Source organism: Lagopus leucura, unplaced genomic scaffold (assembly GCF_019238085.1).
Source record: "Lagopus leucura isolate 7727_CA_CO unplaced genomic scaffold, USGS_WTPT01 Super-Scaffold_73, whole genome shotgun sequence".
Classification (NCBI taxonomy): Eukaryota; Metazoa; Chordata; class Aves; order Galliformes; family Phasianidae; genus Lagopus; species Lagopus leucura.
The window spans coordinates 76997384-77010981 of record NW_024962252.1 but is presented as its reverse complement, the minus strand read 5'-3'; the positions used below and the strand labels follow the sequence as shown (position 1 = coordinate 77010981).

Here is a 13598-nt window from a genome sequence, read left to right as displayed (position 1 = left end):
GTATGACTTTAAGGAGAAAAAGGGCATACAGTGTATTGTTAGCTGCAATGGCAAGGATTCAGGACAGCTTTGAGTTGAACGTTATTTGAAAGAATGTTTGGCAGTGATTAAAATTGGGTGCTGTATAACAGTGTTAGTGTGAATCATCGGGTTTCCAGAGCTGCTGAAGAAAAAAATAATAATAATCACACCATACTTACAGATTATCTGGGAACATATTTGTTAAAATTGTTTCTTTGAAAATGTGTTCATGCTTTTAACAGTGAGAAAGAGTGATACTTACAGATAGGATGTGGGTAGCCCATGATGGGCTAGAAGTAATCCTCTGAGGAAATAGGTGACTATGCTTTACAGTTGGTTTTGAGTTGTTGAGTTACATCTGTTGAATTGTTGACTTCTCATCTAAGAATGAGAATGCTAGAGGGAATAAAATGAGAGTTGGCAATTTTTTTGGTGGCTGAAAAGAGCCCACGTTGTTTATCCCTGTCTAATTAATTAGATAGGACCATTGAATCAAGACCTGTTTGTGTAAGGATTTCTGCATTGCTTTTACTAGTACTCTTGACCAGGTATTGATGGTGGCTTCTCCTCGATGTAGCAATTGGAATCATCTCACAAAGGGCATAAGTTGATGCTTAACAGCCCTTTGTGTCTACTGAAAGTATCATGTTCTACAGACTTGTGCTGTTGGACATGAGGGTTGGTCAAGATGCTGAATGAAGTCAAAAGTGAGAGAGGGGGTGAGGTATACTAGCAAAAGTGCTGAAAATACAGTGCATTACACAGATAGGAAATATTCAGAATCAGACTCATCCTAGTGCATATGGTGCTATACAAGATCAGCGTGGATCATCTCTACTGGTCAACACTCCATGCTATGATTAACACCGTATATACTGTTACCCTCAACAGAATTGTCAGTCAGACGTCTTAGCAATTCAGAGGATGACCACAAAGACAAATTAGAAAATCCCTAGGTTTAGGAAAATCCCATTATTACTGAGATGTTGTCTAATGCAAAAGGTTACCAAGCAAGCATGTAGCTTGTACAGGACTTAACTGCTTCTTCCTAGCCATATTCATTCATGCATGAAAATATCCACTTCTTAGCTTGTATAAAGAGTTGTAAATCAGAATACAGAACTAAACACAGCATTCATGATCAGCACCCTTGTATGTATCAAACAATATTTTTTAAGTGAGAAATATACAACAGTATAGTGATCAATTCTGTCACTTAGTATTGTAGAGATGTATAGAAAATAGAAGGAAAGTGAAGCTTAAGTCATAGAATGGCTTAGATTGGAGTGGACCTTAAAGATAATCTAGTTCTGACCCCTTGCTGTGGGCAGGGGCCTAGTTAAACCTCATTAAATCCTCATGTGTCCACTTTTTGAGCCTGTCCAGGTCCCTCTGGATGGCGTCCCTCCCTTCTGTTATGTAACCACAACTCCCATTGGTGTCATCAGCAAACTTGCTGAGGGTGCACTCAATCCCGGTGTCTGCCACTGATAAAGATGTTGAAAAGCACCATTCCCAAGACAGACCCCTGGGGGGCACCACTAGTGACCAGCTTCCACCTGGAAATAGAGATATTGACAGCGACCGTCTGGCTATGACCATCCAACCAAGTCTTTATCCATCAAATAGTCCTGCCTTCAAATCCTTATCTCTCCGATTCTGAGGTAAGGATGTGATGCAGGACCATGTCAAAGGCCTTGCACAAGTCCATTAAAGAGGAAGAAAGAGAGAAACCTCAAATGAGTCTAATAAATAAAACAGGACTCCTTCCCTTTTCTTCCTTTAAATTTAGTCGTAAATCATGCTCATTGCAGTTCTACTGTACTGCAGGTTTGTTTTTTTTCATTGCCAAAGTTCTTCATTAACAGCCTTGTGTTCAAGCAAGGCACAGTAGTGCTTGTGTTCTTAAGAATAGTTGCATATACAATATGAAAGTCTTAAGTCATCATCAGTAGATTAGAAAGTGGCAGTATTTAGCATACCTTGTTTTTCACACATTATGCAAACAAGATGTAAATCTGTTTTATTGCATACGCCTGTACAAATGATTGACTGTAGAGTTATATTTTCCAATTTAGTGATTAATAGTCTGTAATTACTTCCATTTAGGCTTTGGTCTTGTTGCCATTAAAACCAATGAGAATTTCACTGTTGACTTCAGTGGAGAACTGAATGTCACTGTCTGGGACATGTTTCTTGGTAATGCACCTAGGATACACCTAGAGTAGAATGCACCTTTCTATTCCCAACAGTAAGGTGTAGAATATGAATGTATTTCGTTGACATGTTACTAATTCTGTAAAAATCCAGGCATGCATGTATATATCTATTTAAAAATGTGTATTTTAAAAGAAAAAAAATACAGTTCACTCTGAATCCAGAACCTTGAATACAGTGTTGATAACAAAGTCAGCAGTTACAAGTGTATTAGTAATTTATGAGATTACCCCAAGGAGTGATTCTGCTGTACCTTATTATATCAGAACATGACATGCTTTGAATAATAATAATAAAAAAGATTAAAGCAGTAAAAAGCTTCTTTGTAATGTAGCAGGCGCCTACGCCGTGACTCTTATTGATGAGCTGATGATTAGGAAGCTGTGTAATTGTGTTTCACAAGCAGAGCAGAACAGTTCAGTCACTAAAACACTTTGAAATGAAAGCCTTTTGATTTTGTTCTGCCAGAAGTATTTAATCAATAAAGGTAATGTTCTACTTTGTCTAAATAAATTAAATGAAGGATGATTAAATATTCCTAGGAAGAAAACAAACAAGCAAACTTCAGAGATAGAAAGATAAACACAGTGACAATTATCTACAATGCAGTTGTGTTTCACAGGGTTGGATTGTGGGTTTGTATTGTGGCAGTGTAGGAGAGAGCGACAGTAAATAGTCACTGTTGAGTGGCCACATTCACAAGGAATTATTCTGTGCAAAGAATGCAGAAGTAAGTTCCAGTCTTATTGAGTAAAATGCTTTATTTTTAGGGCATTACTTTGATGACATACTGTCTTCACACATAAAACTGTTTAAAAGGAAAAACTGCCAAAGTGTTGAGTTCGCCAGTTCCCATTTAGGTACTCAGTGTAATTATGTCTGCATACAAATAAATACATTCTTGTTTGTACTGTTTTGTGTACTCCAGCCCTAATTTTACTGCTATTGATCACTAGGAGTTCCTAGTTTTTTCAAATGAACAGTTGTAAATTGCATGACAATATGCCTTGCTTTTAAGAAAAGTGTGTATGAGGCAGACATCATAAAACTACATTTTAGATGTCCGGAGCTCCACGTTGAAATTCCATTCTTTTCTAATATTTCAAAACACCTTGAGAACCTTCACCTTTTGAACACCTACATGAAACTTTAAACTTGAATTGTGCTGTCGTCAGTATATTGCTTGAGAAACACAGGCCAGTTCAAATAAAACATTTGGAGTTAACATTATTTGATTTTTCACATGAGTCTCAGTTCCTTCTCTTTTGTTAATTCCAAGCTATTACAGAGAACCAAAACTAGATAAATAAGATGTTTTTTCTTTCTCAATGTTGATACCTTTTTAAAAGTGATGTTACTTCTTCAACCACTTGAAACCAATATTGTGCTAAGGCTACTTTCACTTCATTTGTGTTGTTGGTGCCTTCGGCTCCTGACTAGGCGTGAAAAAGAGATAGGTATGGAATTAAACCATGAGAATTACTTTATTGTGGCTATTGCTTTTAAATCATCTGACCCTTGGTTTTGTCCACCACCTAAATTAGGGAGACTATTGAATAATTTCCTAAATCAATTTGGGAACCAAAATTGCGAGCAATTCTACTGGAACAGAAACTTTCAAGAAATATGCAGTCAGCAGACTTTCCTTTTTAGGGCAATTAGAATCTTATATTAAATAAAAAAACAAACAAACAACCATGCATTGATCTAAATACTCAGATAATCTAAAGGTCTCAAATGCCAAGTGTCTTGAGAGGAGAGCTCAGTTTAGCAGACTCATTTATATTGAAAATAGCTGATTTCTTCTAGAAGTTGAGCATCATTGGCCACCCTGCTGATGACGGGGGGACTGGTTCTAAATAATCTTTATGATCCCTTTCAACCTGGCCATTCTACGATCACTGTTTACAAATGTTTTAGTGCAGTTCTGTATAATGAAAACTTGGGAGCAGTTGTATTTAAACAAGTGTTACGTATTATGCACTCTTACTTGTGCTGCTACCTTATTTTTATCTCTCTGCTCCCATTTCTTAGTGTGTACAAAAGGTCAAGTGGTGACTGGCCAGTACCGTATGCTTGCCAAGCATGGTGGATACGTGTGGCTGGAAACTCAAGGGACCGTCATTTACAACACGCGCAACCTACAGCCTCAGTGTATCATCTGTGTCAACTATGTGCTGAGGTAAGTTGTGCAGAACAGGAAAAACATTTCTGAATCCTTGTGCTGGAAAAAATGCAAGGATGAGAAATATTTTTGAAGGGTCTATTTATCCAGTGCTGCTATGCTGAAATCAGTTTAGTCATGTTTGTTCAATCTTGTTTACTGATGTTAGACATTGATGAAGAATGTGGCATGCCTGTTCCCATACAAGCTGTTGAATTACACCACAGCCTTTTTCTTCTGCTTTGCTGGTGAAGCAGAACATAAGGCCTGCACTAAAGATTTTATTGTGCAATGCAACTACTAAATGCATTTTATTTTTCTAGTACTGTGACAGAGAGAGAAAACTCAGTAGTAAGTGTATCTTGTGTTCCTAGGAAAAGCCATTTTCTTTTCAAAAAACAGAAGCACAGATTAATCTCTGTCTTGAAAAGCTCATGTATTTTTGGTCCTAGACAGGGCCTAAATAAAATACTTATTTGAGTGATAGTCTGGGTCATTGTAGCCCTGAGTACATCCCTTTAAAAACCAGAGCAACAAAGCCCTGAGTATTCTCACAGAAGTCCTGACCACATTCTCTGCGTCATCTGAGATTGTGGTGCTCAGCAACACTGGAACTGTGCCTTGTCTGTCAAGAGCCTGGCATTCAGCTGTGAGAAACCAAAAATACACTTAGAGCAACCTTTAGAGAGTTATAATACCTGACTTTACCACATCTTTTTCCTTTAGAGTGCTAAGTACTTAAACTCTTTCTTCTTCTTTCTAGTGAAATTGAGAAGAATGATATTGTCTTCTCTATGGACCAAACGGAATCGCTCTTCAAGCCTCACCTGTTGACGATGAGCAGTGCCTTTGAGAACGGGATCTCAGGGAGGGACAAGAGTGATTTATTGTTTACTAAGCTAAAAGAAGAACCAGAGGAACTTGCACAGCTGGCTCCAACACCTGGAGATGCCATTATTTCCCTGGATTTTGGTTAGTATTTGTGTAAATAATTTCTGTACAACAAAGAGCCACATATGAGCCTATGTTTAGAAACTTAATAGACCAGGTCTGTCTGCTGTATGTATAAATCAAGAGTAACAGTGATAGGAGCTCATGTGCTCTCATTAGTGGAAAATTTCTGTGAAAGAGGGCAGAATCAGACTGAACAAGATGAAGTCTTTGTGAACTTACTTACTGTTATGGCAACTAGGATTAGTGTTTACTGTTAGTGAATAGCCGTAATTATATCATAACAGGCACAAGCTAAAAGCATCCATTAATATTGTACTATTAACTCTGCTAGAACTCCATCCAGGGATACAGAAGTTTGAAGAAACCCCTGCCTATTCCAGTGCTGTTTTGACACCAAACAAACCGTGGCCAGTAGAAGTGAAAAGCCATGCTGCTCAAGGTGAAACGCTGACAATACCGTCCTTTACAATGCCTCAGATTGCACCTGGCAGCAGTACTCCGAGTGTAAGCAGCAACAGTAGCTGTTCCACGGTAAGAAAAGCTTTTAAAAAATGCAAAAGTGATGTTCTCTATGCAAGTCCCATCAGGAGATGATATTTTCATGTTAGCAGTCCTGTCTCAATGCTTGTAACAAGACCGGCATATCTATATCCCTACTGTACTTTGTATTTTTATCCTATGCTGTTTGTGTAGGAAAGCACTGATAGCAAAAATGTCAGATGGAAACTATATCTTGCCTTTATATTGCATTCTTTGTTTTCCTCTGTCTCACTAAGTAATTATGAACCAACTAGCCTATAAACCAGCTAGTAGATGAACTTGCTACCATCTTACATGGAATTAGCCTTAAATGAAACTCCAATGTTAAGTGGTCTGGTCATTAGCAAAATTCCCCTCAGGCCAATCCTCTTTCTGTTTGTTTACGGAACAATAGTCTGTATCAAGAAAGTTTACCCGACTCTGGCTTTTGAGAGTGGCTTCACAGAGTTTACTGCTGAAAGAATGAATGAGTTTTCCAGGGTACTGCCCTCGAGAGCAAGAGCCACTCTTATCAGAACTTTGCTAGATGACTTCTAGGCTAGGACTCAACTGGATTTTGGAGACCTTCAAGGTCAGGCTGGACCAGTCTCCGAACAACTCAATCTTGCTGTAGGTGTCTCTGTTCATTGCAGGGCTTTTAGCAGTCCTGTCTAACTCAAAATTATTTTATGTCTGCTTTTAATAAAATTATTGAGGTAGTGTAAAGTGTTATAATTACTTGACAAAATAATTGAATAGTACATGTCTCATGTTATTAGTATGATGTGCTAAAAAAAAAAAAAAACAGGACAACTAAGTTGTTGTATTGTGTGCCTTTGTTAAATCACTGTGACTCTCTAAGTTTATAGTGACCGTTGATCTGATGTTGGAAGAAATGATATGGTAGAAATGTAGTTGAGTATGCTAAGCTGTAGTTGTTTTGGCTTCTTATAGCCAATTGTTATTTCTGCGCAGCCAAACAGTCCAGAAGATTACTACACTTCTGTGGATGAAGATCTTAAGATTGAGGTGATTGAAAAACTCTTTGCCATGGACACAGAGTCAAAAAGTCGGTGCAACTCCCAGGTAAGAATCTAATATCTCTCCCAAAACCATGAAAATTGGCCCTCTGTTAGCAGACAGTAGTGGAGATGCATGCAGATACAGTGTCATAACATGTACACCAAAACGTGGATGCACTGCACTAACACAAGCATATGCTTTGAAAAGCTGAGGCATCCACTTCTATCCCTTACAATATGAAGCAATTACCTTGGAGGTGTCACTGTGGCAGTGCTGAAAAGAGAGAAGCAGAGCTTCAGGAATTGGAAACTTCTGTAGACTGGATAAGGAATATAAGCAGCACCTGTGTTTTTTTTTTTTATCTGGCCTGATGATTAGTGACTAAACATCATTTCTTGAACAAAATATAACTAAATTAACTCCTGTAAAACCTCAAAATGAAAAATGTTGTCAATTAACCCCACAAGACAGCTAAACCCATGCAGCCACTTGCTCACTCCCTCCATTAGGATGAGCAAGACAACTGGAAGGATGAAATTGGGTTGAGATAAAGACAGCTTAGTTTGCAAAAGCAAAAGCTACACGTGCAAGCAAAGCAAAATAAGGAATTCATTCACTACTGCTCATTGGCAGGCAGATGTTCAGCCATTTCCAGGAAAACAGCACTCCATCACATGTAGCAGTTTCTTGGGAAAACAAACACTGTAACTCTGAATGCCTCCCAGCTTCTTCTTCTTTCTCCCAGCTCTTATTGCTTAGCATAATGTCATGCGGTATAGGATATCCTTTTGGTCATCTGGGGTCAGCTGTTCTAGCTGTGCTCCCTCCCAGCTTCTTATCCACCACCGGCCTACTCCACTGGTGGGGCAAGGTGCAGAACAGAGAAAGCCTTAACTCTTTGTAAGCACTACTAAGCAATAGCTAAAACACTGACCACAAGTCCAAAATATAATACTGTGTGAGCTACTGTGAGTGAGATTAACTCTGTCTGAACCGGAATGAGTACGCATATGTGCAGTTCATAGTAATAATGTTTTGTTTGTTTCTTTGTTTTTAATATGGAGCAGCTAGCCACTTTCATTTACATAAATTTGTCATACAGTGTTGTTGTGTTTTTTTTTTTTTAAACTTCGTATCTCCCAACTGGTATTTCACATTATAGTGCCACAACTGTTATTAACTTCTAGGTTTCTCATTAACTTCTTTCATTTTTGTGCAGACTGACTTCAATGAACTGGACCTTGAAACCTTAGCTCCTTACATTCCTATGGATGGAGAAGATTTCCAGCTAAGCCCTATCTGCCAAGAAGAACATCCTCTCTCTGACAGTGCACAAAATACCCAGCAGAGTCTAAGTAGCATGAGTACCATTTTCCAACCTCTTGCTTCTGCTTCACAGAATCAGTTCCTCCCAGAGAAATATTTCCCACAGCTATCAAATAAAAACATTAACCCTGGTTCTGGGTCCCTATCATCTGTGTTCTTCAACAATATGAGTAGGTCATCGTTGCCACCATACCACAACCAAGCCAGCACTCCACTGTCTTCGATGGGGGGTAGACCGAACACCCAGTGGCCACCTGATCCGCCGTTAGAATATGTTCCTGCTAAATGGAGACTCATGGATAAATACTCAGGAACTCTATCAAATTCCCCCTCTGGACCCCCAATACATTCTCCCAACGTGCACATATATAAAAAAAGGTAAGAATTTATGTTTTCCATGTATTACACTTAGGAAATGTTTGGGCAGAAAGGGGTAGATTTCTTGAATACATACAACTCGTGTTTGTGCTTAGCAAGGAGACAGGCGTAGCTTTCAAAATCCTAAGATTAAAAATCTCATGACTCTTTTCCATATTATTTTTATGCCTGAGTGGAGATTTTAGAGGCTGTTCATGCTAGCCTTTGATCCCCAAATTTCCCAAAGTCTGTGGGATGACTGATAAAAGGAAACAAAGACATTCAGCATACAGTGTCATGTGTCAGAGGCATCTTAAATAGATGAAATAGATGAAAGAAGAATCTGTATAAATGAAAAAGATAGTTTAGATTTGCCTTCTTGCTCACCCAGAAATCTTTTTTCAACAGGGCGCTGGATGGTTTGGGGCAAAGAAGCATAGATATAAACCCAGCAAGAATTGCTTTGTCTAATAGTTTGAAACTGAAGCGACAATTGGATTATGAAGAGCAAGCACTGCAACAGCTGAGTGGGGTAATCATAAGAAAATGCATCCCCTTCAAATTTTTGTATGTACCAAGATCACCAGCATAATCATTCATTTTGCTTTTCTCCAAACTGTAGGGAGATCTATCTGTCATTAACCCATCTCAGTTAATGTGGAAGAGAATGAAATTTCTCAAAGGGGAAAACTGTTCCTTGCTTACAGAAAAGAAGTCTCTCAGCACAAGTGTTCTTACAGGTAAGGGAAAAGAAATTGATTTTGCAATGTTAAGCTAGTTTGAATAGAAAGAAAAACTATTTTGTAAGGACATGTCAAATAAGCTCTGTGGAAAAAAAAAATACAAAGAATGCAAAATTCAAGATCGAGTTGTATAGCTTACTGTTGAACAATTTATAGTATGTTTTATAGACGCCAAGTAGATTGTTTAGTCGTATATTGTCCATACCTTTACTTGGGAGGTAAACAAGGAGCAGTTTAATAGAGGTAGGTTTACCTAGTGCTGATCTAATGTGCAGACATTTCAGAGCTAGAACTGATGCTTTCTCTCTAAAACACTGTTTTTCATTCTTCACATATCTTTAGTACAATACTACTTCCAGATGATACTGTTTCTAGACTTTAGATATGCCTACACTGTGTCACTGTCATACCAAGGAACAATTTGCTTCAAATTAGTATTAGCTACTATAACAATTACATTGGCTTGATTTAATTTTTTTTTTGTTTTCTCCTGTATGAATTAGATGAGTTTGTCTGCAACTCGAGAGGTCTGAGCCAACCAAGGAATCAACTGCAGCAGCAGCAGCAGCAGCAGCCCACCTGTGGCAGTACTGGTGAAAATCTGAAAGCAGGAGCATTTTCCCCTCAGTTTTACAGTCCCCATTATCAGGACTATACTGTGCAGTCAGCTCATAAAGTGTCAGGTAAGAGATACAGAGTCCAATACAGAGGCTGAAAAATGTTGGCAGTTAGTTCCACTACTGATTCCATGAGAATGAAACTTTTAACAAAAAAGTTAGAGAATGTGAAACCGAGTCAATTGCTTAGTGTTCCACACAATGAAAAATTGATTTGGTTGTTAAAAGTTTCACGTTAAATATTTACATTTGTGATATATGAGGAAAAACAGTTTTTCCCCCTTCATTTCGGTTGAACTAGTACCTTTGTTACCTTAGTGGTCTAGTCATCATCTTACACGTTCTTGTCTTGTGATCAAATTGATTAAACTGTATTAAGCAGCTTCAGTGCAGCAGTGATAGCTGAGGTTTCTAGGTTACAGACCAAAGGCTGCCTTCTAAAAATTAGTATCTGCAGTGAAAGGAGACAAATGGAGACAGCAAGGCTGTCAATTTATGAACTGTTACTATAGCTTTCTTCATTTGCACCAGTGTCATTTTCCTCAATCTGAATTTAGCGTGGAAGTGGAAAACATTGTGCTTGTAACCCCTAAAGGCAGAGATGATTGCATTTGCTCTGAAAATGTGAACTGTTGGTAGTTTGAGGTGTACTGGCATAAGTACAATACAAAGCAGTAACTGGTATAAACAGAAGAGGGAAGGGAGGAGAGAAGCATTCTCTCACTATCATTCTCTCCCTCTGATCTCAGCATCCTGACTTGCTTTTACTGTTTCAGGTGTGACGAGTCGTCTGCTGGGGTCTTTCTTTGAACCTTATTTGCTGCCTGAGTTGACAAGATATGACTGTGAGGTAAACGTCCCTGTTTTGGGCAGTTCCACGCTTCTGCAGGGCAGTGAACTGCTCAGAGCCCTGGACCAGGCAACCTGAGCAGTCCTGCAGTATTCCTTGGCCTATACTGTTCAAAACAGCTTCAGTTTTTAAATATATTTTTGCAAGTAGGCGATTTCTAATACCAATACACTTTTACAGGATTTTACATAGATATTGAATCTGTCCATGTTACCAAATAGTGGCCTTTTGAAGTTACTCACTTTTATTATTCACATTAAAGAAATACATCTACTGTATTTTCTCTATTCCAATTAAAGTGTTGTTTAGAGAGATTGATTACCCTCCCTTTATCTTGTTACCAGTAATTTATACTTTCAAATTTCCTTCAATTTTCATGCTAGGAAAAAGCTGTGCCTCGTTGCGTGATACTTTGGCTGCAGTACTGCAAAGATTTATTTTTATTGCCAAAGACAAATGAAACAAATTTGATCTCCAACCACAGTTTTTTGTTCATTTGCCAAATTGAAATCCTTTGAGTCTTTCTGTTTTCCAGCATTTATTGCTTTGTAACTTTTAATAACTTCTGGAAAAGCATACTAAAGAGAAATCCCAGCCTTCCTCCCCTCCCCTTCAGTTTTATACACCTTGGTGAAAGAAATGTGAATGGTGAACTACAGTGTTTGTGGGTATCTGTGAAGGTTGCACATTGTAAGCTTTTTTTCCCCTCTGAATCAAGTCACGGTCTCAGCTGACTTAACCTGGCTTAGTGCTAGAGACACAAGAGTCCTACAGATTTATCCCAGTGGAGGAATCAGACCTGTGTTTTTGTTTGTGTTGGGGTTTCTTGCTTGTTGTATTTTTGGTTTTGTTTTTTTTTCTTTGTCGTACCCTTCATTTTTTACACAAAACAGATTTTGTGTTTTGGTTTTTTATTATTATTATTATTTCTCTTTGGGTCAGTTGTTAATCAGCTCTTGGTACTTTTGCTATATCTAGAACGCAACAAAGTTAAGAACCCATAGTATTTCTTGGAATGTTTCTGACACTTCAGGAATCTGACCATTGGCCAGAACTAACACCTCTGAATACTACTAGCTTTTATCATGGTGTATGGCTGGCTAGCAAGATAATTTCAATATTGAAACTAGAAGTAGTATTTTCTGGCATATTATGCTAACTTAATTGTAAGTGGACAAAAAGAATTAAGAATGGTGTAGTGAGATGAATTACTGACAGGTTTTTCTCATTTTAACTTACCTTATATTTTAATCAAGAGCTGAGATGTTACTGAACTCAGCCAGATGTTTTCAGGACTCTTTTTCAACTATGATGTACTGTCATGCACATTTTTAGAAATAAGGCTATGAATGCTTTCAAATGTTGAGGTTTGAAAATTGGAGTGTATTTAAGCAGCAAAAATATTAAAACTAATAGAAGTAGGTGGGCAGTTCTGCCTTTGAAATAGTTACGTATTGAGATATTTATTGAAATCCATCTGGTTTCCTCCACTGGTATAAATCGTTGTGGCTTCACAGAAAAAAATGGAACAGTGGCAATGTACAGAAGGTATAAAATCTGGCCCAGAAACTGAGAACAAAGATAATTGGTTTTAGATATTCAGTTCCACTGAAGCCTGTTTTATGATTTTGCTTTCTACATGCACTGACACTTGCAGAGAGGGAGCCTTGGGTTCATAGAGCACTTCAGAAATTGCTGTGTTAAGTGAGTCTTAACCATACATACTGTGCACTCATTTGAAAGTGAAAGATCTTATGTTAGTAGTGGTATATAGTGTCAAATAAAAATTCCAATAGTCCTTATTGCAGGCAGATCTTTCAAGAGTTGTTTTGTTTTGTGCTCTTCTTTTCTTTTTACCAAAAATAAGCTACTCATAAAGTGAATTTATTCCTATGGGAAAAGGATAGTGTAAGAGTCAACATGTAATGAATGAAAGTAGGCAAGCCAGATTTGACATTTTTCAGTGGCAAGGACTTAAAGGCATCAAAGACTAAAGACACTTGAATACTGCTTCTTTTCTGTTTCTTATTTGTGTATTTTCAGCATTAAAAATGTTATATAGCCTAACAGTTTACTAAAACACTCTGGAAAAATATTCCATCTTTAATATTAATCATACTTTTTATCATAATTATTTCGTAATCTATATTGCTGAATTCTTATTGACAATATTATAACTATATGGGAACTTTAATTTGATAAGGAAATGTATTTTGACACTGATACCTTATTAAAGTATACTGATTCTAAATTCTTTGTGACTCATTTGCTATGAATTTGCCATTTATTGTATCATTGTAAAACAAAAGTATTTATTAAATTATTTATAGAAAATAAAGGTTTGCATTGATCTTTAAAAAAGGTGGACAGTACAGGCCTTTGTCAGCTTACTTCCCAGCTCTCATTTATGAGCAACTTCATTCTTCCACTTTAAGTTTACCTTCCGGCTTTCCTCATATGGGATATTAATACCTTGCAGACCACACTTGTGTTCTCAAACTTTTCCTGCTTGTTATATGGACTTCTGCTTTGATTTCAAATGTGCGTAACAGATGCTGCTATACAAAATACTGATAATAATTTAATGACAAGTACTTGCCTAGAGAGGTGGCCTGTGACTTTTGAAGCTGAATTGCTGCGGGATCCCACTTCAGTTTCTGTAGCAGCGGCATCATCCTGTGCTGGCGGTCCTGAGGCCCTGAGCAAGGCTGGCCCCAGCAGATCTAAGCTGCTGCTTCGGCTAGTCCTGTTTTGCAATGCTGCTGCTCAACACTTCCATGTTTTTCCACGTAGGAATTGCTATTTCT

The 13598-nt window shown here is 37.8% G+C and overlaps 1 protein-coding gene and 1 long non-coding RNA gene across 3 annotated transcripts in view; one reads left to right on the top strand and one right to left on the bottom strand.

Moving 5' to 3' along the window:
* Positions 1-7173, bottom strand: part of LOC122188183 — a 34901-nt gene extending 27728 nt beyond the window's left edge. For both annotated transcript variants that reach the window (XR_006181502.1, XR_006181501.1), the window contains exons 1-2: positions 7148-7173; positions 284-417 (exon numbers count right to left, since the gene is read on the bottom strand). This is a non-coding gene — a long non-coding RNA (uncharacterized LOC122188183). The remainder of the gene's footprint in view (positions 1-283; positions 418-7147) is intronic.
* EPAS1 (endothelial PAS domain protein 1) overlaps positions 1-13042 on the top strand; it is a 77988-nt gene extending 64946 nt beyond the window's left edge. The window contains exons 8-16 of the mRNA XM_042886239.1: positions 4273-4420; positions 5166-5374; positions 5688-5887; positions 6851-6961; positions 8118-8602; positions 8990-9113; positions 9204-9321; positions 9828-10007; positions 10718-13042. Of these exons, the coding sequence (XP_042742173.1) occupies positions 4273-4420; positions 5166-5374; positions 5688-5887; positions 6851-6961; positions 8118-8602; positions 8990-9113; positions 9204-9321; positions 9828-10007; positions 10718-10869 (1727 nt within the window). The 3' untranslated portion in view covers positions 10870-13042. The remainder of the gene's footprint in view (positions 1-4272; positions 4421-5165; positions 5375-5687; positions 5888-6850; positions 6962-8117; positions 8603-8989; positions 9114-9203; positions 9322-9827; positions 10008-10717) is intronic.
* The last annotated feature ends 556 nt before the right edge of the window (positions 13043-13598 follow it).